Here is a 27,593-nt window from a genome sequence, read left to right as displayed (position 1 = left end):
AGTCAGCACGACTTGCACCGAGAGGCATCTCCTTGTAGCCATGACCCGGGGCTGTCGCCGTACGCAGCGAATTTGCGTGCAGCACCGCTGAAGTGCTACCCACCGACTGGCAAAATACTCCTCCACGTTGTCTCCCATTTGTAAATTAGCCTCCAACGCCGCACACCAAGCGCGTACAGAATATCACCACGATGCGAGCTCTAGCGCTGTTCGTAGTGGCATTTAGCCCCATGATTGCAGCTGCGAGTGAGAAGGAGTACCCTACCAAGTCCGGCATCAAACCCTGGGTGGACCCCGCGACGCCAGCCAACGCGCAGCAAGTCACGACGTCGCGAGGCGAGACCTGGGAGCTGGTCATGAGCGACGAGTTCAACGCTGCAAACCGCAGCTTCCGGCCGGGAGAGGACCATCTTTGGACGTCGATTGAGAAGCCCGACGGCGTGAATGGAGCTCTGGAAGTCTACTCGCACAATATGACCTCCACCAAGTGCGACGACGACGGCACGTGCTACTTCTACATCGAGGCCGTGGACGAAGTTTCCAAACTCACCGTCTACAATGCGTATCTGACTCCGCCGCGGTATCAAAACGTGACGTTCTACTACAGAGCAGGCATGGTGCAGTCCTGGAACAAATTCTGCTACCAGGGCGGGCTCATTGAAGTAAGGGCCCGACTACCAGGCGCGGTCTCGAAACAATCTGGGAACCCCGACATCTCGCTCGGTAAGTCGGGCCGCGTTGCCAGCGCCAGCTACTACCCGACGTGGCCCGGAATCTGGATGATGGGGAACCTTGGTAGAGCGATCTTCTCGGCGTCCACGAGTCGCATGTGGCCATTCTCCTACAACAAGTGCGAGCCCGAGATCTTCGACCCCAGTAACCAGCGCATCAGCGCGTGCGATGACGATCCAGGCTACGGTCTCAACAAGAACCAGGGCCGCGGAGCTCCGGAGATCGATATTCTCGAAGGAGGTGGCGTGGCCATCTCGTCGTCGCTGCAGATTGCGCCTGGGATGCCGAGCGACTTCAGACTCTTCCCCGCGGACGCCAACGGAGCTGATGTCACCAACCCGTACTGCGTGTACAAGTACGAGTGCAAGACGCCCGGCGCCAACTTAATCGACGTCCCCACTGCATACTACGAGAAGAAGCGCGGCCATAAATCTTGGTACCAGGGGCTACGCTACGCAGCGAATAACTTTTGCGAACCTTCAGACGATGAAATCCAAGACGTTGACACTATCAAAGCGTCGCTCGAAGCTGGAATCACGGAGAACACGTGCAGTGTCGACACGTGTCCCGCCTCCAGCGATGCTAACAGTGACCTAGGGCTGATCGACGGCGTCGGGCCGGACTATTGGGGCATCAACAGCAATGGAACATGCTTCCCGATTATGAATTCGTACATGGGGGCCTACCTGTGCGACCCGGACAACACGGATGAGCTGTGCCCCGAGCCTCGCAACTCCACGAACCCGAAAACCAACATCATGGACCCGTTCGGCTACCAAATGGACGCCATCTCAGCGAATTGGCCCGTGCACCTCGGCGCTTACACGGATTACTTCGTCTACCAAGTCGAATGGATTACAGGCACGAACGGCTACGTGCGCTGGATGGGCGCGGGCCAGCCCCTGTTCGAGGTCACGGCCGAGGCGTTCTCCGTCGTCCCTCAAAACGCCAACAAGACTAATCCGCAGAAACTCATGCTGGAGGAGCCCATGTCTATCGTGATGAACGTCGCTCTCTCCAAGTCCTGGGGAGCGACGCCTCCCAATCCTGGTAGCGAGTGCCGCGGAGACGGAGCCAACGAGACCGTTAACAAAATCTGTGACGACTTCCCAATGTACCTGAAGATCGACTACATTCGACTGTACCAAGACCCGAAGGGGAATCGCGGCGACGACGACTACATGCAACTAGGCTGCGATCCTAAGAGCCACCCGACCAGAGAGTGGATTGAAGGGCATTTAGACGAGTACGAGGACAGCGACAATCCCTGGACAGAGGCTACGGGTAAAGCCTTCTGCGAGAGTGACGGCGACTGTACTATCAGCAACAACGGGACGCAGAAGCTCGTCACGGGCAAGTGTGTCAAGTCCCGCTGCATTTGCTCCCACCCAGACTCCTGGGGCGGCCCTCGCTGCACTCTCGCATTGGCTGAAGACAGCAGTAGCTCCAGTATCTCCGTCACTCAGCGCACGTACGGCCCTCCCATGGCGATCTCACTCAGTGTGGCGATTGTCACTCTTCTGTCTACTGTCATCGCTGTCTGGATGTCCGTGAGGACGTTGAAGAAGCAGGCCGAGGAAGCGATTCTGGCGGCGGAGAGGAAGAAGCTGGAGCAAGTGAGACCGTCCTTCCCAACAACGCGCGTGAATCTGTCGATTGATGAATACGATACACCACAGCCAAAGGACAACTACAGCCAGAATTTTCTCTAAGCTACTTTCACGTATTTTATTTACGAATCCTCATATTTTACCTCAGAAACTTATCCCCTCGACCTCGACTTCGCCATCTGAGTAGCTTTTTTATAGTTATTCACAGCTCGGTTGTACTCAATTCAGCCAGCATTTATCGAGTTGCCACCTTGTCGTAGCTTCAATCTCAGGACGATCATACAGATGCGGCAGCTACGGCTTGCTGTATGCGCTCTAGCTGTAACTACCCCCTCTTCAACTTTGGCTGCCGAAGAAAATGCATCAGTTGTGGACACCACTTTCCCGACCAGATCCGGTATCAAGATTTGGGTCGACCCCGACACCCCCGAGGATCGTCAAGCCTACGTTAGCTCGCGCGGAAGGCACTGGGACCTCGTCATGAGCGACGAGTTCAACACTCCGAATCGCAGCTTTCGCCCGGGCGACGACCACATCTGGACGTCGATCGAGAAACCCGACGGTGTAAACGGCGCGCTTGAGCTCTACTCGCACAACATGACTTCGACCAAGTGCGACGACGACGGCACGTGCTATTTCTTCATTAAATCCGTGGACGAAGTAAACAAAATCCGCGTCTACAACATGTACACGCACCCCCCGGGCTACGAAAGCGCCTACTTCTTCTACCGCTCAGCCATGGTGCAGTCGTGGAACAAGTTCTGCTACCAAGGAGGCATGATCGAGGCAAGAGTCCAACTACCAGGAGCAGTCAGTCCCGAATCCGGCAACCCAGACCTTGCAAGGGGAAAGAATGCCAGGGTTGAAGACGGCAGGTTCTACCCGACTTGGCCCGGCATCTGGATGATGGGGAATCTGGGTAGAGCGATCTTCTCCGCGTCCACGAACCGCATGTGGCCGTTCTCCTACGATAAATGCGCCCCCGAACTATTCGAGCCGAGCTACCAGCGTATCAGCGCGTGCAACGACAACCCTGGCTACGATCTCAACCCGAACCAAGGCCGCGGTGCGCCTGAGATTGATCTACTGGAAGGTGGGGGCACGTTGGTCTCGTCCTCACTGCAGATTGGTCCTGGAATGCCCGACGACTATCGCACCTTCGCCATCGATTCGTCGACTTTGGACTCATATTCGTGCATCTACGGCGCCAACTGCAAGACCAAGGGGGCCAACTACATCGACGTCCCGACCGCGTACTACGCGAAACGCGGCCACAAATCCTGGTACCAAGGACTGCGCTACGGCGCCAACAACTACTGTACCTCCAGTTCTGATGAGAAGCAGGACTATACTACCGTCGCTGCGTCCGTGAAAGCTGGCATCACGGACAACAAGTGTTCAGCAGCTACTTGTCCCGCTTCGTTCGATGTCAACGGCGATCTAAGTCTCATCGACGGCAAGGGCGAGGATCACTGGGGGATCAACTCCAACGGAACGTGCTACCCGCTCTGGAACGTCTACACAGGCGCCTACCTGTGCGACCCCGACAATACTTACTACAAGTGTGCCACGCCACGGAATTCCAGCACGCCGCAGTCGAACGCAATGGGCACTTTCAACTATCAAATGGACGCCATCTCGGCCAATTGGCCCGTTCACCTCGGCGCGTACACGGACTTCGTCACGTACCAGCTCGAATGGGTCACTGGTAAGAAAGGGTATGTGCGCTGGATGCTGCAGGGCAGTCCGCTGTTCGAGGTGCCGTCCGAGTCCATTTGGGATATCCCTCAGAACAAGAACAAAACGAACCCGGAGAAGATCATGCTGGAGGAGCCCATGTACCTCATCTTCAACGTCGCTCTGTCGAGTTCGTGGGGTGCCACGCCTCCGAATCCAGGCAAGGATTGCCGCGGCGATGGCTCTGACCCAGTAGTCAACAAGATCTGCGACTCTTTCCCAATGTACATGAAGATTGACTACATCCGACTGTACCAAGACTTGGGCGACGACCTCGAGGACGACAACTTCATGCAGGTTGGCTGTGATCCAGGCAGCCACCCGACCAAGAAGTGGATCGAGGCGCACATCGACGAGTACCAGGACGACGACAATTACCACAAGGAGGTGGCCGGCAAGGCCTTCTGCACTGTCGACGACGACTGCACCATCGGCGGCGACTTGGGCAAAATCACGTTGAAGACGGGCAAGTGCGTCAAGTCACGCTGTCAGTGCACGTACGCGACTTCGTGGGGCGGGCCCCGCTGCACGACGGCCATTTCGTCGAGCGCAACTAGTACGACACGCACTTACACGTCCTCGAGCTCTTACGGTCCTCCGATGATGGTGTCGATGGGGGTGGCCGCATTGATCATTTTCGCGAGCGTCGTGTCCGTGGTCTGGTCGGCCAGGAAAGAGGCCAATTGTGCACTGGAGCTCATCAAGCAGGTGAAGACCGTGGAGGGCATGCGGCCCAGTCCTCGTGAAGACGTGCACTTGCACCAGGTCCGACGCCCCTCGGACAGGAGATCGAGTAGAAGATTGCCAGACAACTACAGCCAGAACTTCGTCTAACTGCAGTAGCCTCGCAAATAATAATTTATCCTGCATCGTTGCTCGAAAAGAAAATAGCTGCTTGCTTGTTGTTGTCTGCAGTTGGAAGTGTAGGTTTTCTGCTGTAGCCATCTTTAGACGAATTGCGAGACACTGGTGCCTCCATCAAAGCCACATTTGAGATGATGGCGCGGCCGCCGCTGCCGCTGCTGAGTAAGCCGTCACTGCCTCGCCCTCCTCCATCACATCTGCCATTCAGCCATCGAGAGACGGCGTCACCTCGGCCTCGAGTACTTTTACCGCACTTTTCAAACTCCAATGCCAGTACGACAACACTCAATTCTCCTGGTCGGCTACTGCAGCCCGAGGACTTCACCAAGACTCCACTGGAGAAGTCCATCGATGAGTTGCAACGCGTCAAGGCACGGGTACGGGATAGTTTTGCTCGGATGAACCAGACGCACGAATTGTTCGAGTTGGACTTGGACGACACGACGCGTATCGTGAATTTTCTCGAGGCTGAGCAACGCTATCTCGCCGGTATGTACGCGAATCTCCTAGACTTCAGCGCTCGACAGATCCAGCGCTGCTTCCGAGGGCATATTGGCCGCCGATTGTTCCGGCAGACCGTCGTGGTGCGCGCTGTACTGCGAATTCAACGCGAGTTTCGCGAATTTCATCGTCGTCGAGAGGAGACGCGGAAGAAGTCGCGCGTGCTGTATCGGAAGGTGCTGCGAGGCCTACGAGGCGTGTGGGAACGGCACGAACTCACGCACGCTGAGCTGCTTACGCGCGTGGGGCACAACCTGCAGGTGGAAGCGCAGTGGCGAATGGCGATGGGCGTGGAGGACACGGAGAGCGACCTGATCACTGCGTTGTACCGCAAGAAGTACATCCGACGGAAGTTGGGCGCCATCTTCCGTCAACTGTACTGGTTGCACTCGATCGGATGCTACTGGAGGTCGCTTCTACCCGAGCCAGAGCCTCCAGCCCCGGTGAATTCAGTCGAGGAACAAGCAAGCGAGCAACGGGAAGGCCCAATGAGCGACAATGCGGACGATGTGGACGATGTCGACGCGATTTTAGGCAGCCAGCGGAAGATCGTGATCGTTGCGCCGCGTGCACGACGACGAGAAGGATCTAGCAAGAGGATCACGAGGGCATTAAACCGCGACGAGCTGCTGCAACACCAGAGGATTACGATGCATGAGATTAAGATGAAGAAAGACGACGAGCTACGCAAAGAGGAGGAGGCAGTGAAGCGAATTGTGCAGGCCAAGCGGGGAGAAGTCGCTCATTCTCAGAGTCAGCGCACTCTCACTCGAAAAGGGGGCTTCAAGTCAAGCAGCAACGGCAATCTGCACCAAAAACCGCGATGATAAGCGTATTGCTTTTCGATATGAGGTACTCTCATCTGCGAGAGTGTCAAGGCTAAACAACTTCAAAGTTTGCGGTGATGGCGAGAGCTAGCAGGAGTACAAAGATCGCCACAATCAGCGCGGCTCCTCTTCTGCTGTAGCCTCCGAACGCTCGAAGCTGCTGCGTTTCGATCTTGGATCTAGGGAGCCATGGCACAGCCAATGCCGCTAGCAAGTTGACAGCTGCATAAGCTATGGCAGCGAACAGAATCCGACTTCGTGTGGAGTGCGAGTCTTCCGCAATGAGCTGCTGCGTGACTTTAGTGTTGGTGGCGCGGCCGATCCATTCAGTGACCGCGTTTAACGCTGAGGTACCAAGGCCCTGACCAGAGAGGACAAGACCCATCGTGACGCCCTCGCAGCCAACGTGCGTCACCTCCGTCGCTGTCAGCACAATGAACAGCAGAATCCACGTCTTGGGCCAAACGACGAGCCCACAGAACAGCGAGAAGAACCACTTGCTCCTGACAGTATCTGTCGCAATAAGCGTGGCTTGAACAAGGGAACCCACCACTACGACACCAACTCCGACAAATGCCAGCCGTCTCCAAGCTGTAGTCAGCAGTCTCCACTTCGCGTGAAGCAGAGCTATGAGTGCCACACCACTCTCGACAACCAGCACCCACGGGCTCTCAGCCCGAACGCTATCGTCAAACCCGAAGCCACTCCAAGTAGCAAGAGCTTTGTGTACGCCGGGGTCGCGAGCCTTGAGCAGAACTCCGTAGATCAACAAGAAGAGCAGTACGTGATACGTCACCTTCTCCTGGCAGACCTCCCACACCTGGATAACCCCTGTACGCAGCGCTGGCACCACTCCGACCCGCTTCGTTGACGCTGCCAGCGTGACCGTCGACTCCTGGTCGTCGTCGTCGTACAAGAAGCAGAGCACGGAAAGCAACGCAACCAGCGAAGCCGTAGCGAGACAAGCGCTGGTATGTAGCAGGGTCAGCGTCGACTGGAGCTCCGCGACGCCGATGAGAGCCACGAGGTTCCCCGCTTGCCAAAGCACCAGGAAGAGCATTGCCAACCCGCCTCGCTCACTAAGAGTCTCGCGCTGTCCGAAGCCGACCACAAGCGCTAGCGCTGCCACCCACGACAGTTGAAGCGCAAAGGAGCCTGCAACACTCCACGCCTCGAGCAACCGTCCGAAGATCCTGCCGGGCGTTTGAACGTCCTGGATCTGGTCTTTATAGATCCCATACACGCTGGCATAGCTCACCCCACTCAAGATCCAGCCCAGTGCGATGTACGCCTTCCGTCGAGTGCCGTAGATCGGCATACAATCCGAGAAGAGACCGAGGAGCACCGAGAGCATGTCGGCCCAGTCCAGTAGCGCTGCGTCTGGATCATATTTCCTGTTGAACTTTTCATTCAAGGTCGTCAATAGCAATGGCCGATATGCTGCGCGCACGACGCCCTTCGCCGCGCCTAGCACGAAGGCGGTGACTGCAAGGCCGGCGTGCCACCGACTCAGCAGCGCGATCGGAGCGAGCCCGCTGCGTAAACTGCCCAGCGCTCGATAGTTGAACATGGTGTCGGCCGTTGCAGGCCCTCGGCCCCGAGATCGAGGCGGCGGAGAGTACTCTTCCGCCTGAAAAGGCTGTGAGGTGGGCGTTCTGCCCTGACGCAGATCGTGTGGGGATAGTTGAGCTGAGCAGTTGGCGTCGATGTCGTCGAGCTCGCAGCTCGAGAGCGTGGAGAAGTGCGGGAGCTGCTGCTCCTTCCTCGAGCGCGACAGCGTCAGGGATTCGTCGGCCATGTCCAGCCGCATGTCGTAGAGCACAATGGGCCGGAAGCCCAGGGAATTGTTGGCGAAGCTGCCGTCCTCGACGCTCGACTGCTGCATCGTTAACTCGACGATCCATCCACAGCGGAGACTTGTCCTGGAGGGCTGAGCAAGAGGGGGAATGGAGACGCAACCTCGGAGCGGGAGCCTCGGAATGGGCCTGGATTGATGTCAGCACGTGCCGACGTGGGTCCCTCTGTCTGTCCAGGGGTGTCAAAGGGAGCCATCCCATCCGTCCAGTTGAAGTTATATAGTGAAATCAACATGTCGGAGCCTGGACACAACTGACGAGAGCGGGAGCATGGCCGTCGTGCTTCCTTAGCCGCGTGGCGCTCTTAGGCCGCATGACGCTCGTCTGGCTCATTGCTGTGGGCCGGAACGCGTGTGTGCCCAGCAAATACGGCGCCATTCTTAGAGCTAAACAGGCGTCGTTTCAAGATCATCCAACGATTGCTACCAAGTACTATGGTGTCTGCGCGCGGCCTGATCTTGATGCTGGCCTTCGCAGCGTTCGTGGCTGTTGACGCGCGCACGAGTAAGCTCGAGGGCGCGCAGGTTTACCGGCAGGCGGCGTCGCGCCCGCGCGTAGCCGAGGTGGTTTTCAGCAACGAAGAAGAGAGCCTGCTGCGAGGCCAACAGAGCGACACCGCCCACATGATAGCCGCGCGTCTGCCGGGAAAAACGCCGTTCGACGTCCAGAAGCGCTGCATTCAGCTGGGGCTGCGCTGCGGCGGAGATGCCAAAGCGCCCGAGCGCCACTCCGAGAAGTGGCGCTCGTCTCCTCGCGACCGGGCCTGATGGTCGAGTTCCAAGTATTATCCTCGGGCAAGGACATACCCCCGAAGCCTGACGGTCGAGTTCCTAGTAAGCATAAGTCAAAGCAATGCACACAGTGCTCCCTACTCTGCTGAGATCATAAAAAGAGTTGTGTTCAATACTGCGACCGTCCTGGTCTCATTTAATTGCCAAATCGGCGAGCTTGAAGCACTGACAGCGCCGTGCAGAGCGCGAACCACGTGCACGTGGTGACAGGATAAATGACGAGCAAGTACAGCGCCAAGCAGCACAACCCCAGGTTGAACGCTATGCCCGGCACCACCGAGCTCCACAGCGGGAGGTCCTCTCGCACGCACTGCTTGCCCTCAAACGCGCCAGTCTCGTAGAAACACCGAAGTCGCTCCTCCTTCTCGGTGAACCGGTCCTTCAGCCTAAACATCAACAAAGAAGCAATCCATCAGCACAAACAACACCCAAGCATTCATCCCAACGCAAGGACGCACCACTGGTCCATGTGCTCTTTGTGCTTCTCCAACGCAGACCGGTGATACCGCTTCACGTGCATGTGCACCTCCGTCGGGTATTGGCCTCTCACGAAGCGAATCTGCACCACAACAAGACCCCAAACCATCAGTTCTGCTTCATTTCTACCATGCAAAGCTTGTATAACGACTCACCGGCGACGGTCTCACTCCGTCCATGAGCTCCGGATAGGCAACCGTGAGATCCACGACGTACTCGGGGTCCAGTTTGTCCACGCACAGCTCAAAGCCCTTGACTCTCGGCTGCAGGACGTAGTCCCACCTCGCCTCGCCTTGCTTCTCGGCGAACTCGTGACTCTTCTGCAGCGTCTTGTCGTACAGCGCCGTGCCCTCGGGGAACATGGCGAGCCAGGAGCCCATGTCCGCCTGCTTGTAGGACGCAATGACGTCGGCCAGCCTCGACTGGTCCGTGGCCCAGTTGCGGTTGATGTACGGGTACTCGAGCAGCAGCATGGTCCAGCCGACGCCCGGCGCGTAGCGGATGACGCTCTTCATCATGACGCGCAGGCGGTCGTGCACGCCGAGGCGCACCGCCAAGCCCCAGAAGAAGATCCAGTCCACCTCGCTGCGGTGGTTGCAGAGCAGCAGCACGTGGTCGCGCGGCTCGAAGTGCAGCGGCTCGTCGCCCGTGACCACGAGCTTGACGCCGCCCACGAGCTCCAGCAGACCGCTGAGCATGGCGAAGTACTTGTCCTCCAGGAAGCGGAACACGGGGCGGCAGCTGCGGATCGAGAGGCGGCAGCCCCCGCGCAGCAGCGTCAGCGGCCACAGCACGAACGCGGCGTTCAGGAACGCGCAGGCCACGAGCAGCAGCAGGTAGCAGCAGCCGATGACACATCCAGACCACGTCCCGGGGGTCTCGCACTCGGCGCTCGGGTGCACGGCGAGGTTCGGCGGTCGCTCGGCGTCAGGCTCGGGCTTGTCGACGGTCACGCAGCCTGCGCCTGTATTGGGCGAGGCACGAGGATCCGCAGAGGAGGAGGCTTGGGGCTCGTCGCTTCGGCTCATGCTGGTCAAGAGCTGGAATGCGACGACGAACGGAGCTCTTCGAGCTTGCACCTTGTCAAACGCATGTGGCTACACTGAGAGCTTTATCACGGGGTATTTGATATCAGGATGCTCTGGTAATACTTAGACTGCGTAATTTGTGCATTCGTTTATGGAGGGGGTTAAGTCCGTATGTGACATGCGCTGGTTTGACACCCTTGGAATGCAAGGAAACGCGCACGCAGTCTCTTTTGGTGGATTATCCAGCAGCTATCGACGCTGGCTGGCCTTGCGGGCATTGATAAGCTTGTCGGCCTTGTGTTGTACTTGGTGGATACTATCATGCTGGTTGTTGGGGCCGGCTTGACGGACGTTGGGGGCTCACATCATAGTCAGTGGATGGCCTCGCTGAAGATGTAGATGTTGTACGCGACGCAGTAGGCGAGCGACGTGAGGAAGGCGGCGGCGGTGAGCGCGCCGGCGTGGTCGGTGAAGCCTCCGTACATGCGCACGAGCTGCGCGTCGAGCTTCTGCAGCGGCAGGAGGGGGATCACGGCGAAGGCCAGGCCGTTCACGACGCATGTGACGGCCACCAGGATAGCGATGGACCAACGGTAGCGGGTCGCGTCCGTGTCGGCGTCGTCGCTGGACGGGAAGTACGAGGCGCGCTGGATGGTCGTGAGCAGCGTGCTCACGAAGACCTTGAAGATGGTGTTGAACGACAGCGCGAGGCCGACCACGCCGCCTTCCGAGCCTTCCTCGATGATCTCGGTCACGGGCACCAGCAGCACGAGTGCCATGACGCCCGTCGACACGCCAGCCACTCCAGTCAGCACGATGTACACGACTGGAGCTCGGTACAACGCCGGGATCACTAGCACGCCCATCACGAACTGGGGCGCGATCGTCATTGTCGGGGCCAGGGGGAAGAACCGCTTCCACAACATGTTGCGCAACCTCCACCTCCACATTAGTACGGTCAGGATCATCACCAAGTCGTTCAAGCTGCTGCTCAGCAGCGCGGACGCGCTGTCCGTTGTGTCTGTCCACTGCTGCAGCGCATTTGTCACTAGCGGGAAGCCGAAGTTCAGGAAGAAGGCGAAACTCGCGACGATCGCCAGGATGCGCCACACTGCCTTCTGCTTGGTCAGCTTCCAGTAGCTCTCGCACTTGCACCTCAGGCTCTCCTTCCGGTACGCGGGCGCTTCGTCGAGTCCTCCGATGACCACGACGATCGTTATGACCGACAACGGCATCAACACCAGCAAGATCAGAGCGATCTCGTGCACCTCGATGACGTTCTGGATCAGGTAGACCAGCAGCCTGGCCGAGATCTGCCCCGTGGCCCTCACCACCAAGTAGTCGGCCTGGAAGACGCCTCTCCGCTCCAGGCTTTCCCGCTGCGAGAGCGTCACGACCGCCGTGTGCACCGAGCAGAAGTTGATCATGGAGCCGAAGCTCACGCCGCCCATGACCAGCATCATGATGTAGCTGAAGCTGCTGCCGATGGTCTCTCGGATGTCCGCGGCGAAGAGGCATCCCAGGCCAATCACGGCCAGGCACAGCAGACTCAGCAGCATGCCCAGGACCATGTACGACTTGCGGCGCGAGCCCCACACGGGCACCGCGTCGGCGTAGAGCCCCACGAAGAAGGCCAGCGCCGCGGGCACCTCCACGAGGCGGTCCATGGCCTCCTTCTGCGTCTCCGAGAGCTGCAGCTGGCTGCTCACCATAGGCAGCAGCCCGTAGCGCGCGCCGATGTAGACGAACGAGGACGTGAACGTGGCGGCCACGAGGCCGATGAACTCGAGCGAGAAGAGCTGCACCACGCCGCCCGGCCGCAGGCCGCCGTACATGTCGTAGTTGTAGAAGTCCGGCCCGGCCACGAAGCGGTTCATGCTCATGGTGGTCGAGACGATGGCAATCTTCGACTGGCTGTGGAATAAGCTCGTTGACGGGTTCGTTCTGGGGTCATCAATGGGAAAAGGCAACATGGAATGCTGGAGGTTCAACGTGGATCGGCTTGACAAGGGTACAAGTATTTACATATTGCGATACCATTCACGCAACCTTCATACGACATGTTTCAGTAGTTGAAGCGAACTTCAATCAGCAAATTTCGGGCTGCGCAAGGTGTGTACTTCTTCATAAATTTCGGTAATTCGGTAAACTTACACTGTATTTCCCCAAAACAGTATGATATGACAGAATATTAGGCCACGACAGAACTTCAGCCCGTGAACACTTCTGTGCTAATAACCTAATACTATAATATTAATACAACAATAGTACAGTAAAAAGATGAAAGTGTCCTTACATGCTAGAGTTCGAAGAATGCATGATACGAGCAAGTCTCGGGGTGAGATATAGGCTGTGTTGCTGATAAAATACTGTTTTAGCCCTGACTGTTCTCTTTCGTGAGCACCTGCGGCTGCGAGGGGCTTACGTCCACGACCTTCTGGACGTGCGCGTACCTCATGGCCGCCTTCTTCCTCTGCGCTGCACGCACTGTCGAGACGTAGATGGAGATCGTCGCCAGCACGACCACAATGGAGGTAACCGCAATGGAGGCCCACAACGGCGGGCCGTACGTAGTGCTGCCCGACGTTGAAGTCCCCGCGATCGCCGTCGTGCAGCGCGGGCCGCCCCAGGACTTGTACAGACACTCGCAGCGCTGGTTGACGCACCTGCCCGTCTTGACTGGTGTCCTCGCCATGCTGCCGCCGATAGTACAGTCGTCGTGCGACTTGCAGAACGCCTTACCGGTGACCTCCACCCACTTGTTGTCGTTGTCTTCGTACTCGTCGATGTGGCCCTCGATCCACTGCTTGGTCGGGTGGGTCTTGGGGTCGCAGCCGACGGACATGTAGTTGTCAGCGTCGAGGTCATCGGCCAGGTCCTGATACAGTCGGATGTAGTCGATCTTCAAGTACATGGGAAACGAGTCGCAGATCTTGTTGGCTACAGGGTCCGTGCCGTTGCCGCGGCAACTCTTGCCCGGGTTGGGAGGCGTAGCGCCCCAGGAGCTCGACAGCGCCACATTGGCGATGATGTACATGGGCTCCTCCAGCATGATCTTCTGCGGGTTGGTCTTGTTGGAGTTCTGCGGCACGTCCAAGATGGATGCAGACGGCACCTCAAAGAGGGGGCTGCCCTGCAGCATCCACCGCACGTAGCCGTTCTTGCCGGTCACCCACTCCAGTTGATACGTGACGAAGTCGGTGTACGCGCCGAGGTGCACGGGCCAGTTGGACGAGATCGCGTCCATTTGGTAGTTGAAGGGGTCCATGGCATAAGACTTGGCGGTGGTGGTCTCATTTCGAGGGCTGGCACACTTGGAGTACGTGTTGTCCGGGTCACATAGGTAAGAACCAGTGTAGACGTTGAAGAGCGGGTAGCACGTGCCGTTCGAGTTGATTCCCCAGCGATCATCCCCAACTCCATCAATGAGACTCAAGTCGGCGTTGACATCGTTCGAAGCGGGACAAGTGGACAAGGAGCACGTGTTGTTGGTGATCCCAGCCGTCAACGATGCTGCGATGGTCTTGTAGCTCTGCTTCTGGGTGGAGTCCGATTTGCAGAAGTTGTTGGCCGCGTAGCGAAGCCCTTGGTACCAGGATTTGTGGCCGCGCTCTTTCTTGTAGTACGCGGTGGGGACGTCGATGTAGTTAGCTCCAAGAGTCTGACAGCTAGCAGTGTAGAAGCAGCCGTAGAAGTCCCCAGTCGAATAGTTCAGGTCAAACATTCGATACTCAGCAGGCATACCGGGGCCAAGCTGCAGCGACGAGGAGATGAGAGACGCGCTGCCTTCCAGCACGTCGATCTCTGGGGCGCCGCGGCCTTGGTTCGGGTTCAACCCGTAGCCCGGGTTGTCGTCGCACGCGCTGATCCGCTGGTTCTTGGGGTCGAACAGGTCGGGCTCGCACTTGTCATAGGAGAACGGCCACATGCGGTTCGTGGACCCGGAGAAGATAGCTCTACCCAGGTTCCCCATCATCCAGACACCGGGCCAAGTCGGGTAGTACTTGCCCGTCTTGACCCTGCCGTTGTTCCCCAGCGCCAGGTCGGGGTTACCCGAGGCTTTCGTGACGGCTCCGGGGAGTTGGACGCGCGTCTCGACCATGCCTCCCTGGTAGCAGAACTTGTTCCACGACTGCACCATGGCCGACCGGTAGAAGAAGTAGGCGTCCACGTAACCTGGAGGGTGCGTGTACATGTTGTAGACATTGATGACATTCTCCTCGTCAATGGATTTGATGTAGAAGTAGCACGTTCCGTCGTCGTCACACTGAGTTGAGGTCATGTTGTGCGAGTAGAGCTCCATAGCGCCGTTGACACCGTCGGGTTTCTCCACGGACGTCCAGATGTGGTCGTCACCCGGTCGGAAGCTGCGGTTCGCCACGTTGAACTCGTCGCTCATGACCAAGTCCCATTTCCGGCCGCGCGAGCTGGTGTACGAGTGGCGGGTCTCGGGGGTGTCGGGGTCGACCCACACTTTGATGCCCGACCTGGTCGGATACGTGACATTCTTGGCCGAAGACGCCACCCCCGCCATGGCCAGTGCGAACACGATATACTGTTGAACCCACATTGCAATGAACGAAGGATTCTATTGATCACGACCAACGTGCTGCGTGTTCGAGGCGGCAATTTGCCGAGTGGCGGCGCAGATTTTACTGTCCGAGAGTCTTTTGTGGATACACAAAGCGAGGCCATTTTTCTGGTATCTGGATGCGGCGTAGCCTGCGTTTGATTTCTCCCGGTCGTCCCAACGCCACCAGTTCTTGCTGCTGGTGCAATCTTTGGTGGCGAACGGCTGCGTTTTGATCGCCGCAAAGCCCCTCCGTTGTCGCAAGGTTGGATGTCCGGATAGTCTTGAGCCAGAGTAATCACCCCGACAGATGAGATCCAGCAAGCCGAGCACAGCCGCGCTCAAATTCCTGGGAAAGGCGGCCGCATCGCCTCAGCAGCTTTGCCGATACAGTAGCTCCTCGTTAGTCCGTCTCCAAGCACTATCTCAGCTCTTTGTGAACCTGGCGTAATAGTTATTTTTCACTATCGCACGCATGCTCAGCAGCGAGATGCCATCGACTGGCGCGAAAAGAGCTCTTCGACTGGCAGGAATTCTTACGACAGGCACGAATAGTCGCGTCTCCATCTTCGTTTAACTTATATCTCCACTTTGTATCTCTATGTGGCGTCACCGTCCGAGAGGCAGCGATCTTCGACGAATCGGAACTTCACAGCCGTACAAGTGAGGATGACAATGAATACATTGCTGGAAACTACTTCAGTATGTATAAACTAGAGAAAATGAAGTTGATGATCAACGCTCGAACAAAAAAAACGTTAGTGTAAATGTTGCGTTTTGAATTTTTACAGCTCGAACCTTACATGTAGCACATTTTGTGGTTGTAGCAGTGGTTGTAGCACCGCGATTGCGAACATTTCTGACGCTAAACTACAAACGACGGTGGCGTAAGGTAGCCATCAACAAAATATGACGCCACATAACACCGACCTCGCCTTCTAATTGAAGCTGTCAAGTGCACAACAGTAGAGTGCAGCTGCTCTCAACAAAGTGGAGACCCACTTACTTTGCTCCGCGTAGGCTGTCACTGACGTGCTTAAAAAACATTGAGGCTGCCGAACTTGCTTTTGTCAAAGCAAGAATTTGACTGCCCAGGAATTGTGAGGGCCGGGGAAATGTAGGACTTTGGAGGTCAGTTAATCTGAGGTTGGTGGTCCCTAAATCTGAGATGCAAATCTCGGACGAGTCCGATGAGTGGTCTCCTCCGTTCAATGGACTCCGGTTGGAGTCCAAGTCAAGCAATCTTTGTTTGGGGAAGCAAGCAATGCCGGAACCCGCGAAGGCGAATGACGAAGACTGGAGTGTTTAACGTATCGACTGCATCGTGTTTTCATAGGTTTATTCTGCGTTTGACATACACCGTATTAGAGTCAGCTCGTATGAAAGTCTTGCCACAAGACTTGGCAGGAGTCCTTCGTAAGACCTCAAACCCCGAATGCCGTGAAAATGGGCGACATTCGGGCTTTCGGCTGTTTGGAGGACCTGCGCAAGTGCTTCCATCGGACTAGCAATTCTTGGTCCTAATTCCCTACGAGGGACCTGCTAATCTGCTCCGATAACCTAGCCCCATCTTAGTAGGTAGCTGTTTGACACGTCCGATTTGCCAAAACAACTGAAAAGCACAATACATGTAGTTCAGATGAAAAGTTATTCGAGTGCCAGTTCTCAGATCACACCGGGATTTGCATCGCTGCATTGTGCCAACATTAAGAGATGCGTAGCGCTTGAAGTTGGCTTGTCCCGAAAGACATACTTGGTTGGACAGGTACAGTACTGTACTGTACACTTGATAGTTTCCTCACTTTACGAACCCTACTTCAGCGCTTTGCTTTAAGGAGAAAAAAAACGAGGCGACTGGCGTTTGCTGGCGTTGATCCTATTGAGTTCCATGTCAGCTTCGAAGACCTTGTTTCATGAGTCAACTTGCCCGGTCTCAAGGAGCTGAATTACACACCGTGCTTGCAAAAGTCGCTCGCTGTGCCATAATCAATCGTATGGATTTGATACAGGGGGCAACAGGCACTGCTGTTGGGCAGTCTATCCCGAGGTTGTACAGTACCGTACTGTACCATCCGCTCGCAAATTGTGCTCGCCGCGGCCACACCTTTAGCGCACTGTAGCTGTAGACAACAGCTACAGCCTGTACATGCAGCAGCTTGAAGACTTCCCTTTTAGCAACATGAAGCCTGGTACACAATATACTGTAAAAAAACTTAAACGACAATGCGCTAGTCTTTCAGTAGCAAGACAAACAACTCGCGCGTGAATCAATCCAGAGCCGCTTTGGCTGCCTTACCGCAAAAAGTGCGGGGTGCGCTGCACTCGGTGCCTGGAATCGATCCCGAACGAAATCTTCGAGCAGGAAGTTGGTCCCGTTTGTGAGCCCGCACATGGCCATCTGCCTCTGCGCTTTTGTGGTGTCCGGCGCACATGTCGATGCACGGCGCGCTTCAAGTCGGATCAAATAGAGACAAGAGACGGCCGCCGTTTACGCGCTCCAACGGGTGGCTGCAGGTGGCAACAAGCAGAGCTTGCGATACACGTGTACGGTACTCGTACGAGACGCTTGTCGAGCCAGATGGGCCTTCAAAGCCTTTGCAGCACACGAAAGCAAAGCGTAAGGGCCATCACTCGGCAATTCGCCGCCTCAAGCTCACGATCCTGGCACCTGGACGTCCTCACTCCAGAGTTTCAATGCGGTTCCAACAGTATGCCGCTTGGGCGTGCGCTCTATCGTGGGCTATGACTACGGCGTTCGTCACTGCCAAAAACGACACGACGGCGGGGACGACGTACCCCACCAAGTCGGGCATCAAGATTTGGGTCGACCCCGACACCCCCGAGACCCGCCACTCGTACACCAGCTCGCGCGGCCGGAAATGGGATCTGGTCATGAGCGACGAGTTCAACGTGGCCAACCGAAGCTTCCGACCGGGCGACGACCACATCTGGACTTCACTGGAGAAGCCCGATGGTGTCAACGGCGCTCTGGAGCTCTACTCGCACAACATGACCTCGACCAAGTGCGACGACGATGGCACGTGCTACTTCTTCATCAAGGCCATCGACGAGCTCAACGTGATCCACGTCTACAACATGTACACGCACCCTCCGGGCTACGTGGACGCCTACTTCTTCTACCGTGCGGCCATGGTGCAGTCGTGGAACAAGTTCTGCTACCAGGGAGGCATGATTGAAACGCGCGTGCAGCTCCCCGGTGTTGTCACGCCCGATTCGGGTAACCCTGACCTGGCCAAGGGCAAGAACACCCAGGTCGAAGCTACCAAGTACTACCCGACGTGGCCCGGCATCTGGATGATGGGGAACCTTGGTCGCGCTATCTTCTCTGCGTCGACGAACCGCATGTGGCCGTTCTCCTACGACAAGTGTGAGCCTGACCTGTTCGACCCGACCTACCAGCGTATCAGCGCGTGCAACGACAACCCGGGCTACGGCTTGAACCCGAACCAAGGCCGCGGCGCCCCCGAAATCGACGTGTTGGAAGGTGGCGCGACGCTTGTGTCGTCGTCGCTGCAGATTGGCCCGGGTATGCCTGACGACTACCGTATTATCGGAGTCAACTACGGACAAGACGACCCGTCGTGTATCTACGCTGGTACGTGTAACACTCCCGGTGCCAACTACGTTGACGTCCCCACCGCGGTCTATCAGAAGCAGCGCGGACACAAGTCATGGTACCAGGGTCTCCGTTACGGGGCCAACAACCTCTGCGCGCCGGACCCCAAGGCCAAGCAGTCGTACAGCACAATCGCTGCGTCTTTGAAGGCTGGTATCACTGAAAACTCGTGCTCGAGTGACATTTGTCCCGCCTCGAACGATGTCAACGGCGACATCAGCCTCATTGACGGCAAGGGCGAGGATCACTGGGGCATCAACTCGAACGGAACGTGCTACCCCCTCTTCAACGTCTACACTGGTGCCTACTTGTGTGACCCGGACAACACATTTTGGAAGTGCGCGCAGCCGCGTAATGAGACCACGACGCCCAAGTCCAACGCCATGAGCCAATTCAACTACCAGATGGATGCCATCTCGGCCAATTGGCCCGTGCACCTCGGCGCGTACACCAACTACGTCACGTACCAGCTCGAGTGGGTGACCGGCAAGAAAGGATACGTGCGGTGGATGCTCGAGGGCAGTCCGCTGTTCGAGGTGCCGTCCGAGTCCATTTGGGATATCCCTCAGAACAAGAACAAGAGCAACCCGGAGAAGACGATGCTCGAGGAGCCTATGTACCTCATCTTCAACGTCGCTCTGTCGAGTTCGTGGGGTGCCACGCCTCCCAACGCTGGTAAGGAATGCCGCGGTGACGGCAAAGACGCCACGACCAACAAGATCTGCGACGCGTTCCCGCTGTACCTGAAGATCGACTACATCCGTCTGTACCAGGACCTGGGCGACGACCTCGAGGCCGACAACTACATGCAGGTTGGCTGCGACCCCAAGAGCCACCCGACCAAGAAGTGGATCGACGCTCACATGGACGAGTATGAGGATGACGACAACAAACACAAGGAGGTGGCGGGCAAGGCCTTCTGTACCACAAACGACGACTGCACCATTGGTGGAGATCTGGGCAAGACGCTGCTGAAGACCGGCAAGTGCGTCAAGAAGCGCTGCCAGTGCACGTACTCGTCGTCATGGGGTGGTCCACGCTGCACTACCGCAATCTCCGGTTCGTCGTCTGCTACGGTCACGAAGACTACGACGACCAACTCGTACGGACCTCCGTTCGGCATGTCGATCGGCGCTGCGGGTATCATGGTCTTCCTGAGTTTCATCTCCGTCATGTACGCGTCCGCGAAGGAGAAGAAGGCGGCGCTGCTGCTGCAGAAGCAGCTCAAAACCGCAGCAGATCAACGCAGCCACGAAGCCGCCAAGATGGAGGCCGAGAGACAATCGTACGGTGGCCACGGCAACGACGCTCGGCACAGACCGAGGGACAACTACAGTCAAAACTTCGTCTAAACAAACTGTCGAATGAATTACTACTTATCAACTGCTATATCCCTCACGAGGTCAAGACCACATGATACGTTCAAGGACCGGCATACAGCAGGCCTCCAAGCGACGACGTCAACCTCAACGAATGCAAGCCGAAGTGGAGACCCTCGATCACCTTGGTCATGACACCCTGTGCGGCCGGCCACCTCAAGCGATCGATATTCCGACGTTCATCTATGCACTTCACGCGAGCAGAGAGCAACTGACGGCGCGAATGGAGTTCTACATGTACGGCCACGTGAATGCAGTGGCAGTCAACAAGGCGATGGAGAGCATGAAGAGATCGATTTCAAACACCTTTCGACACCGGTGAAAACAACACGAAAGGAGGGAGAGCGTGGTCGGCGTTGTGGCGGTTCCCGGAACGACGTGTACCAAGCCAGCTCGATCGCCTCCTCCTCAGACCAACACAGTCCCCATGGTGCTCGGCAAGGTCAAGGAGCGGAAGACGACCGCGGAGGAAGGAAGCACAAGGCGTTGGACTCGTCCGTTCCGTCCTCTTCGAGCTCAGCGAACTGCTGAGCTCGCCGCAGACGCAGATACTTGTCGAGATTTGCGTTGTCTCCTCGTCCAGTCGGGCGAAACATCAGGTGAAGGAAGCCGGTGGCTACTTTGAAGTTGTCGATCAATAAGGCAGAATCAAAGCAGCATCGACAAACGCTGACACCGTTGAGGGGGGGGGGGGCTACAGGTGCGTACATCTACATACTTCTTCAATAGCTTGGCGTTCACTACGCTGAACGTCAGGAGCGATGCTCAATGGCGCCCCGATGAACTCCAAGAGCGAAGCGGAGCTCGGAGAGCTCGCGGCGCCAGCAGATCCCATCGGTGATCATGACCATCGTCCAAGCCTTGCAGGTAAGCACCCAGCGGGCGACCGGAACACCCGGATAGACTCGCCTGCATTACGAACGTGTGGACTTCGGCTGTTCCACTTCACCGGCTTCCTTCCTGGCGGAGCTGCTCCGAGCAGCTCCTGCTCGTGGTGCGTTTGACCACACGGAAGATTGCATCGACGTATCGTTGCGAGTCCAACCAGTCTGGCAGCGACCAGAAACGGCCGCAGTTTATGGCGTCTGCAAGTCCTTGAGAACCGTCCACTTGCTTGTCGCCCTTGCTCAGCCGTGACTAAGACGCACACTGTCCATCCAGTCTTCAGTCGCCAAACTTCGTGACTGCAGTGCTCCGGGAGAAGCCCAATGCGACTCCAAGCGCTTACAGCCTGGGCGATTGCCCTCACCTGGGCGACAGCTCTTGTCTCCGCTAAGAATGCGACCACATCGGGCACCACCTACCCGACCAAGTCGGGCATCAAAGCTTGGGTCGACCCCGACACACCCGACGACCGCCAGACGTACACCAGCTCGCGCGGCCGGAAATGGGATCTGGTCATGAACGACGAGTTCAACGTGGCCAACCGCAGCTTCCGACCCGGTGACGACCACATCTGGACTTCACTGGAGAAGCCCGACGGTGTGAATGGCGCTCTGGAGCTCTACCCGCACAACATGACTTCGACCAAGTGCGACGACGACGGAACGTGCTACTTCTACATCGAAGCCATCGACGAGGTGAATGTGATCCACGTGTACAACATGTACACGCACCCTCCGGGCTACGTGGACGCCTACTTCTTCTACCGTGTGGCCATGGTGCAGTCGTGGAACAAGTTCTGCTTCCAAGGCGGCATGCTCGAGATGCGCGCGCAGCTCCCCGGAGCTGTGTCGGCGGCGTCAGGGAACCCCGATTTGGCGAAAGGCAAGAACGCGAGGTCGCGACTACGAAATACTACCCGACTTAGCCCGGCATCTGGATGATGGGGAACCTGGGTAGAGCCATCTTCTCCGCGTCGACGAACCGCATGTGGCCGTTCTCCTATGACCGCTGTGAGCCCGACGTCTTCGACCCCGAGAACCAGCGGATCAGCGCGTGTGACGACAACCCGGGCTACGGGATGAACCCGAACCAAGGCCGCGGTGCGCCGGAGATTGACCTGCTGGAAGGCGGTGGGATGGCCGTGTCTTCCTCGCTGCAGATTGCACCTGGGATGCCCGACGACTACCGACTTTTCCCCGTTGACACGTCGACCGGAGACTATGTCTACTGCGTCTACGGATACACGTGCACAACGCCCGGAGCCAACTACATCGACGTCCCGACGGCGTACTACGAGAAGGAACGCGGGCATAAATCCTGGTACCAAGGTCTGCGCTACGCCTCGAACAATTTCTGCCAGCAAGACGCCGCTGCCAAGCAGAGCTACGCTACCGTTGCTGCGTCTCTGAAGGTCGGCATCACCAATAACTCGTACATGTCCAGCTTCAGGGGATGTCAACGCTGACATTGGACTGATCGATGACGTGGGGAAGAACCACTGGGGCATCAACACCAACGGCACGTGCTACCCACTCGTCAACTCGTACATGGGTTCGTACCTGTGTGACCCGGACAACACCAACACCAAGTGTGCCAGTCCTCGTAATGAGTCCACGACCCCGAAGTCGAACGCCATGAGCTCGTTCAACTACCAAATGGACGCCATTTCCTCCAACTGGCCCGTGCATCTCGGGGCGTACACGGACTACGTTGAGTACCAGATCGAGTGGGTCACCGGCAAGAACGGATATGTGCGTTGGATGCTTCAGGGCAACCCCCTCTTTGAGGTCACGACGGACGCGTTCTCCAATGTACCGCAGAACGCGAAGAAGAACAACCCGCAGAAGGTTATGCTGGAGGAACCGATGTCGCTTATATTGAACGTCGCTCTGTCGAGTTCGTGGGGCGCCACGCCTCCCAATGCCGGGAAGGAGTGTCGAGGCGACGGCACCGATGAGGAGACCAACAGAATCTGCGAGTCGTTCCCGATGTACCTGAAGATCGACTACATGCGGTTGTATCAGGACCTTGGAGACGACCTGGATGGTGACAACTACATGCAAGTCGGCTGCGACCCTAAGAGCCACCCGACCAAGGAGTGGATCGACGGTCATATTGACGAGTACGAAGACGACGACAACAAGTGGGAGGAAGTCGCGGGCAAGGCCTTCTGCTCGGTGGATGATGACTGCACGATCGGTGGCAATCTGGGCAAGACGGCGCTGAAGACGGGCAAGTGTGTCAAGCAGCGCTGTCAGTGCACGTACGCGTCGTCTTGGGGTGGTCCGCGATGCACCACAGCGATCTCGAGCTCCTCTGCTACCTCCACGTCTGTGTCGAAGAGCTCCTACGGCCCTCCCATGGGCCTGACCGGTATGATTGTGCTCTTGTCGTTCATCTCCGTGTACTTTTCACTGTTCGTAGTCAAGACGAAGTCCGCGTCGGAGATGAAGAAGAACGCAGCGTATGACAACGACGACGGACCCAAGCTGTCCTATAGTAACGCTCACGGACATGGCCGACCAACAGACAACTACCGACAGAACTTTATCTAACTTTTATTTTGATTCAACACACACATTGTGATGAAGGCAACAAGGACTTTACTTAGTTACAGCGAATTCTTACACAATGGGTCAGGTGGTAATTAATGATCTTTCGACTGCGCCTCGAGGTGCGAGCCCCGGTTGCTGTTTTCACTCAGCGGCGGGGTCTCAGCTAAAGCCCGCGCTTTCAGCTCTGCATCGTTTGCAGCCATCACGACCTTGATCCTCTTGGCTGCGCTGAGTGAGCCCAGATAAACCGAGGTCGCTGTCAACAGAATCATTACTCCCGCGACGGCGAATGAGGCAGCTAACGGCGGACCGAACGCCGAAGTTTTTGACCCAGAGATGGCGGTAGTGCAGCGAGGACCGCCCCACGACTCATACAGACACTCACAGCGCTTATTGACGCACTTGCCCGTCATGATCGTTGTCTGCCCGCCACCGATAGTGCAGTCGTCGCTTGTCTTGCAGAAGGCCTTGCCCGCGACTTCCTCCCACTTGTTGTCGTCGTCTTCGTACTCGTCGATGTGGGTTTCGATCCACTCTTTCGTCGGGTGACTCGCCGGGTCACAGCCGACGGACATGTAGTTGTCAGGTTCGAGGTCGTCCCCCAAGTCCTGGTACAGACGAATGTAGTCGATCTTCATGTACATGGGGAAGGCGTCGCAGATCTTGTTGGTCACGGGGTCTTTGCCGTCGCCGCGGCATTCCTTGCCTGGGTTCGGAGGCGTGGTGCCCCACGAACTCGATAGCGCGACGTTGAAGATGACGTACAGAGGCTCCTCGATCATGATCTTCTTGGAGTTCGTCTTGTTGGCGTTCTGCGGTACGTTGACGATCGACTCGGTCGTGACTTCGAAAAGAGGCTCGCCGTGGAGCATCCAGCGCACGTATCCGTTCTCTCCAGTGACCCACTCCACCTGATAGTCGTAGTAGCCAGTGTACGCGCCAAAGTGAATGGGCCAGTTGGACGAAATGGCGTCCATTTGGTAGTTGAAAGGCTCCATGACGCCCGACTTGGGCGTCGTACTTTCATTGCGCGGACTAGCGCACTTGGAGAAGGTGTTGTCCGGGTCACACAGGTACGAGCCCATGTACGAGTTCATGAGCGGGTAGCACGTGCCGTTCGAGTTGATGCCCCAGTGGTCGCTCCCCTTGCCGTCGATCTTGCTCAAGTCGCCGTTCACGTCGCCGGAAGCGGGACAGGTTTCCACTGTACAGGTGTTGTCGGTGATTCCAGCCTTCACAGATGATGATACTTTGTCGTAGCTCTGCTTCGCTGTGGCATTCGGCGAGCAGTAGTTGTTCGAGCCGTAGCGAAGACCTTGGTACCACGACTTGTGGCCACGCTCCTTCTCGTAGTACGCCGTCGGGACGTCGATGTAGTTTGCGCCAGGAGTCATGCAGTTGTATGAGTACAGGCAGTAGCTGAAGTCTCCGGTCGACGTGTCCACAGGGAATAGACGGTAGTCGTCAGGCATTCCAGGCGCGATCTGGAGCGACGACGAGATAGTAAGGCCGGCACCTTCAAGCACATCGATCTCTGGAGCGCCGCGACCTTGGTTCGGGTTCAATCCGTAGCCAGGATTGTCGTCGCAGGCGCTGATACGCTGGAAACTCGGGTCGAAGACGTCGGCGTCGCACTCGTTGTACGAGTAGGGCCACATGCGGTTCGTGGACGCGGAGAAGATAGCGCGTCCGAGGTTCCCGAGCATCCAGATTCCAGGCCACGTCGGGTAGAACTTGGTGTTCTCGACCTTGCCATTCTTTCCCTTGGCAACATCCGGGTTACCAGAGTCCGCGCTCGTAGCTCCTGGCAGTTGCGCGCGCACCTCGAGCATGCCTCCCTGGTAGCAGAACTTGTTCCACGACTGCACCATCGCGCCACGGTAGAAGAAATAGGCATCTTGGAAGCTCGGAGGGTGCGTGTACATGTTGTACACGCGGATGACGTTCACCTCGTCAATGGTCTTGATGTAGAAGTAGCACGTTCCGTCGTCGTCACAATCGGTGCCAGTCATGTTGTGTGAATAAAGCTCCAGAGCACCGTTGACACCGTCAGGCTTTTCGAGTGAAGTCCAGATGTGGTCGTCGCCGGCGCGGAAGCTGCGGTTGGCCACGTTAAACTCGTCGCTCATGACGAGGTCCCATCGCCGGCCGCGAGAGCTGGTGTATACGTATTTGTCGTCGGGTGTGTCGGGGTCGACCCAGATTCCGATACCCGACTTGGTGGGGTACGTTGTTGTGTCATTTCTCGTGGCAACTAGTGCAGTGTTGGCGGTGCACCACAGCACCAGTGTCCATAATATGCTGTACTGTGATAGCTGCATCAGTATCGGAGCGATGCGTGAGCTCGAGATGGCGAATTGGAGAATGAAGAGCTGCAGCTGGCTGAAGTGCTCTGTCGATTGGCCTTTCTTGCTGTTTTAACGCGACATTTCGCGCGTTTGTGGGCGTGGCGATGAATCTTCAAGCTGTTCGAGCATCGAACAGCTGGAGTCGAATTAATCTCGGTGTTGGTGCTTACTTACGTCCACCCACACATGATAAGAACCCGAACGAGGTGGATAGGATTCCTATCCACCTCGTGATCCCCATCTCTAGCCCAGCTGGCGAAGTCGAAGAACACGGAGGAAAGCGAGAAAGCCCCAGCGTTGGACTGATATTTTATCCCTACAGGCCTTGGCGACGGATTTTTCGGGGGATGCGCGTGGTGTTTTTCGTCGTGACGTTATTATTTGCTCGATTTTTTAATCAATTTTAATCAAGGCTGTTAACGAACGCAGGTGATGGGTGCTTCTCGTGTCTACTGTAGCCCTTCGTGCGTGCTTTGCATTGACTGTGAACCCAACTGGATCAACTGTGTTTATGTTTCCGTCGACGCACGTAGATCCACCGTCTTGGTGAAATCGCCCTTCCTCGTGAGTATCCTAGTACTGTATTACATGTATTATAATAAGTATTGCAGATAACTTGTCGCCCCGTTTTATGGCCTAGATCGAGGAAGGCCGGTCCACAAATCAGGGCACAAAACATAGGCGGTAGCATGGACGACCTCGATTTACTTATTGTGCCTTTCACGTATTTTGGCGGGTGAGCTGTTAATTCAGGCGGAATTAGAGTCATAAAAGGGCTATCAACGCTTATTTAGTGCTAATTCTGCCTAAGATTGTGAGCGCTTCCCCTAACATCCGCGATCAGCATTTGAGAGCAGAATGGCATGGATTGGCGGGTAGGAAACCGCCAATCGCTCTGTTTCCGCCTAACGCAGGCTGGATTAGCTTATTCCGCCTTAACTCGGCCTCACCATCGCCGCCCCTAATTCGGCCACGAATGGGCGACCCGGAATTAACATGGGAATTAGCTAACTCGGGGCCGATAAGGGATTAGAGTTATGCCAGAATTATCACGGCAGAATAAGTGAAAGGCACAATAGATCGACCTCGAATTGCGCTTTTGAAAACGCAAAAGGGATCGATTTACCGTAGATCGACCTCGTTATGCTCAAATCCACCACTCGAGCCCTGATTTGGATTGTCCTAGCTCGAGTTATTAGCCAGCCTAAATACTGTAGATCGATATGTCCCTTTCTTTGAACTCGTTTTATTGAAGGCACTTGTTGCTGCACCCGACTGGGGTGCAATGACACCCGACTATGTAGACCGACTCGTGCCAATCTGGTGCAGCAAACACTCTCTTCATTAAATCGATCTCGATTTATTATAACTCGAGGAAAGCTCCAAGTCAAAACGACAAAACGTTTGATTGCCTTCATCCGCACAAGTATACATACCATGTATACCCCTGCACACCACCCATTTCAGTCGCCATTCAAGATTTCGACAGCTCGAGCACAAGGCTCCGTCGCGTCGATATAAGCGTTGGGGAAGCAGCGCTGAATAACCGGGTGTTATGAGGTCGCAGTGCGAACTTCACACCGCGCCTCTCTTCGCAGCGCGAAGAGGCACCACCAGGGAGGACACGTCGTCGAGAGCCTTGCGGACAGCAGCGCCTGTGGGGATTGCTACGCGGACGGCTGCACCGCGCGGTGCTGATAAACAGGACATGCTCGCTGTGCGGCTGGCCGAGGCGTCACAAGACGCGCTTACCTTAAGGACGCCGCTGCGCTCGGGCTGGACGTGTGTAAGTGGGT

General features: G+C 56.7%; 10 protein-coding genes across 10 annotated transcripts; 5 read left to right on the top strand and 5 right to left on the bottom strand.

Moving 5' to 3' along the window:
- Positions 1–230: 230 nt before the first annotated feature.
- Positions 231–2,444, top strand: PHYSODRAFT_475792 (hypothetical protein; the record flags this gene model as incomplete). The annotated part of the gene is made up of 1 exon (XM_009518200.1): positions 231–2,444. The coding sequence occupies one exon, from the start codon at positions 231–233 to the stop codon at positions 2,442–2,444; it is 2,214 nt and encodes a 737-aa protein (XP_009516495.1).
- A 183-nt stretch (positions 2,445–2,627) lies between these two features.
- PHYSODRAFT_468613 (hypothetical protein) lies at positions 2,628–4,913 on the top strand (the record flags this gene model as incomplete). Its single annotated transcript, XM_009518199.1, has 1 exon — positions 2,628–4,913. One exon carries the CDS (start codon positions 2,628–2,630, stop codon positions 4,911–4,913), a length of 2,286 nt encoding a protein of 761 aa, XP_009516494.1.
- A 164-nt stretch (positions 4,914–5,077) lies between these two features.
- PHYSODRAFT_309693 (hypothetical protein) lies at positions 5,078–5,999 on the top strand (the record flags this gene model as incomplete). The annotated part of the gene is made up of 2 exons (XM_009518198.1): positions 5,078–5,887; positions 5,979–5,999. 2 exons carry the CDS (start codon positions 5,078–5,080, stop codon positions 5,997–5,999), a joined length of 831 nt encoding a protein of 276 aa, XP_009516493.1.
- A 324-nt stretch (positions 6,000–6,323) lies between these two features.
- On the bottom strand, positions 6,324–8,156 carry PHYSODRAFT_322756 (hypothetical protein; the record flags this gene model as incomplete). The annotated part of the gene is made up of 1 exon (XM_009518197.1): positions 6,324–8,156. The coding sequence occupies one exon, from the start codon at positions 8,154–8,156 to the stop codon at positions 6,324–6,326; it is 1,833 nt and encodes a 610-aa protein (XP_009516492.1).
- Positions 8,157–8,549: 393 nt separating this feature from the next.
- On the bottom strand, positions 8,550–10,423 carry PHYSODRAFT_473331 (hypothetical protein; the record flags this gene model as incomplete). The annotated part of the gene is made up of 4 exons (XM_009518196.1): positions 8,550–8,765; positions 9,226–9,304; positions 9,377–9,477; positions 9,551–10,423. The coding sequence occupies 4 exons, from the start codon at positions 10,421–10,423 to the stop codon at positions 8,550–8,552; spliced, it is 1,269 nt and encodes a 422-aa protein (XP_009516491.1).
- Positions 10,424–10,794: 371 nt separating this feature from the next.
- PHYSODRAFT_468070 (hypothetical protein) lies at positions 10,795–12,300 on the bottom strand (the record flags this gene model as incomplete). Its single annotated transcript, XM_009518195.1, has 1 exon — positions 10,795–12,300. One exon carries the CDS (start codon positions 12,298–12,300, stop codon positions 10,795–10,797), a length of 1,506 nt encoding a protein of 501 aa, XP_009516490.1.
- Positions 12,301–12,797: 497 nt separating this feature from the next.
- Positions 12,798–14,957, bottom strand: PHYSODRAFT_322752 (hypothetical protein; the record flags this gene model as incomplete). Its single annotated transcript, XM_009518194.1, has 1 exon — positions 12,798–14,957. One exon carries the CDS (start codon positions 14,955–14,957, stop codon positions 12,798–12,800), a length of 2,160 nt encoding a protein of 719 aa, XP_009516489.1.
- A 2,730-nt stretch (positions 14,958–17,687) lies between these two features.
- Positions 17,688–19,982, top strand: PHYSODRAFT_471301 (hypothetical protein; the record flags this gene model as incomplete). Its single annotated transcript, XM_009518193.1, has 2 exons — positions 17,688–19,804; positions 19,910–19,982. 2 exons carry the CDS (start codon positions 17,688–17,690, stop codon positions 19,980–19,982), a joined length of 2,190 nt encoding a protein of 729 aa, XP_009516488.1.
- A 1,235-nt stretch (positions 19,983–21,217) lies between these two features.
- On the top strand, positions 21,218–23,449 carry PHYSODRAFT_322750 (hypothetical protein; the record flags this gene model as incomplete). Its single annotated transcript, XM_009518192.1, has 3 exons — positions 21,218–21,789; positions 21,852–22,305; positions 22,388–23,449. The coding sequence occupies 3 exons, from the start codon at positions 21,218–21,220 to the stop codon at positions 23,447–23,449; spliced, it is 2,088 nt and encodes a 695-aa protein (XP_009516487.1).
- Positions 23,450–23,541: 92 nt separating this feature from the next.
- PHYSODRAFT_552639 (hypothetical protein) lies at positions 23,542–25,803 on the bottom strand (the record flags this gene model as incomplete). Its single annotated transcript, XM_009518191.1, has 1 exon — positions 23,542–25,803. The coding sequence occupies exon 1, from the start codon at positions 25,768–25,770 to the stop codon at positions 23,542–23,544; it is 2,229 nt and encodes a 742-aa protein (XP_009516486.1). The 5' UTR covers positions 25,771–25,803.
- Positions 25,804–27,593: the final 1,790 nt, after the last annotated feature.

This window comes from Phytophthora sojae, assembly GCF_000149755.1.
Source record: "Phytophthora sojae unplaced genomic scaffold PHYSOscaffold_1, whole genome shotgun sequence".
NCBI lineage: Eukaryota > Oomycota > Peronosporomycetes > Peronosporales > Peronosporaceae > Phytophthora > Phytophthora sojae.
Note: the sequence above shows the minus strand (reverse complement) of the source record. Positions and strands in the feature narration are given on the sequence as shown.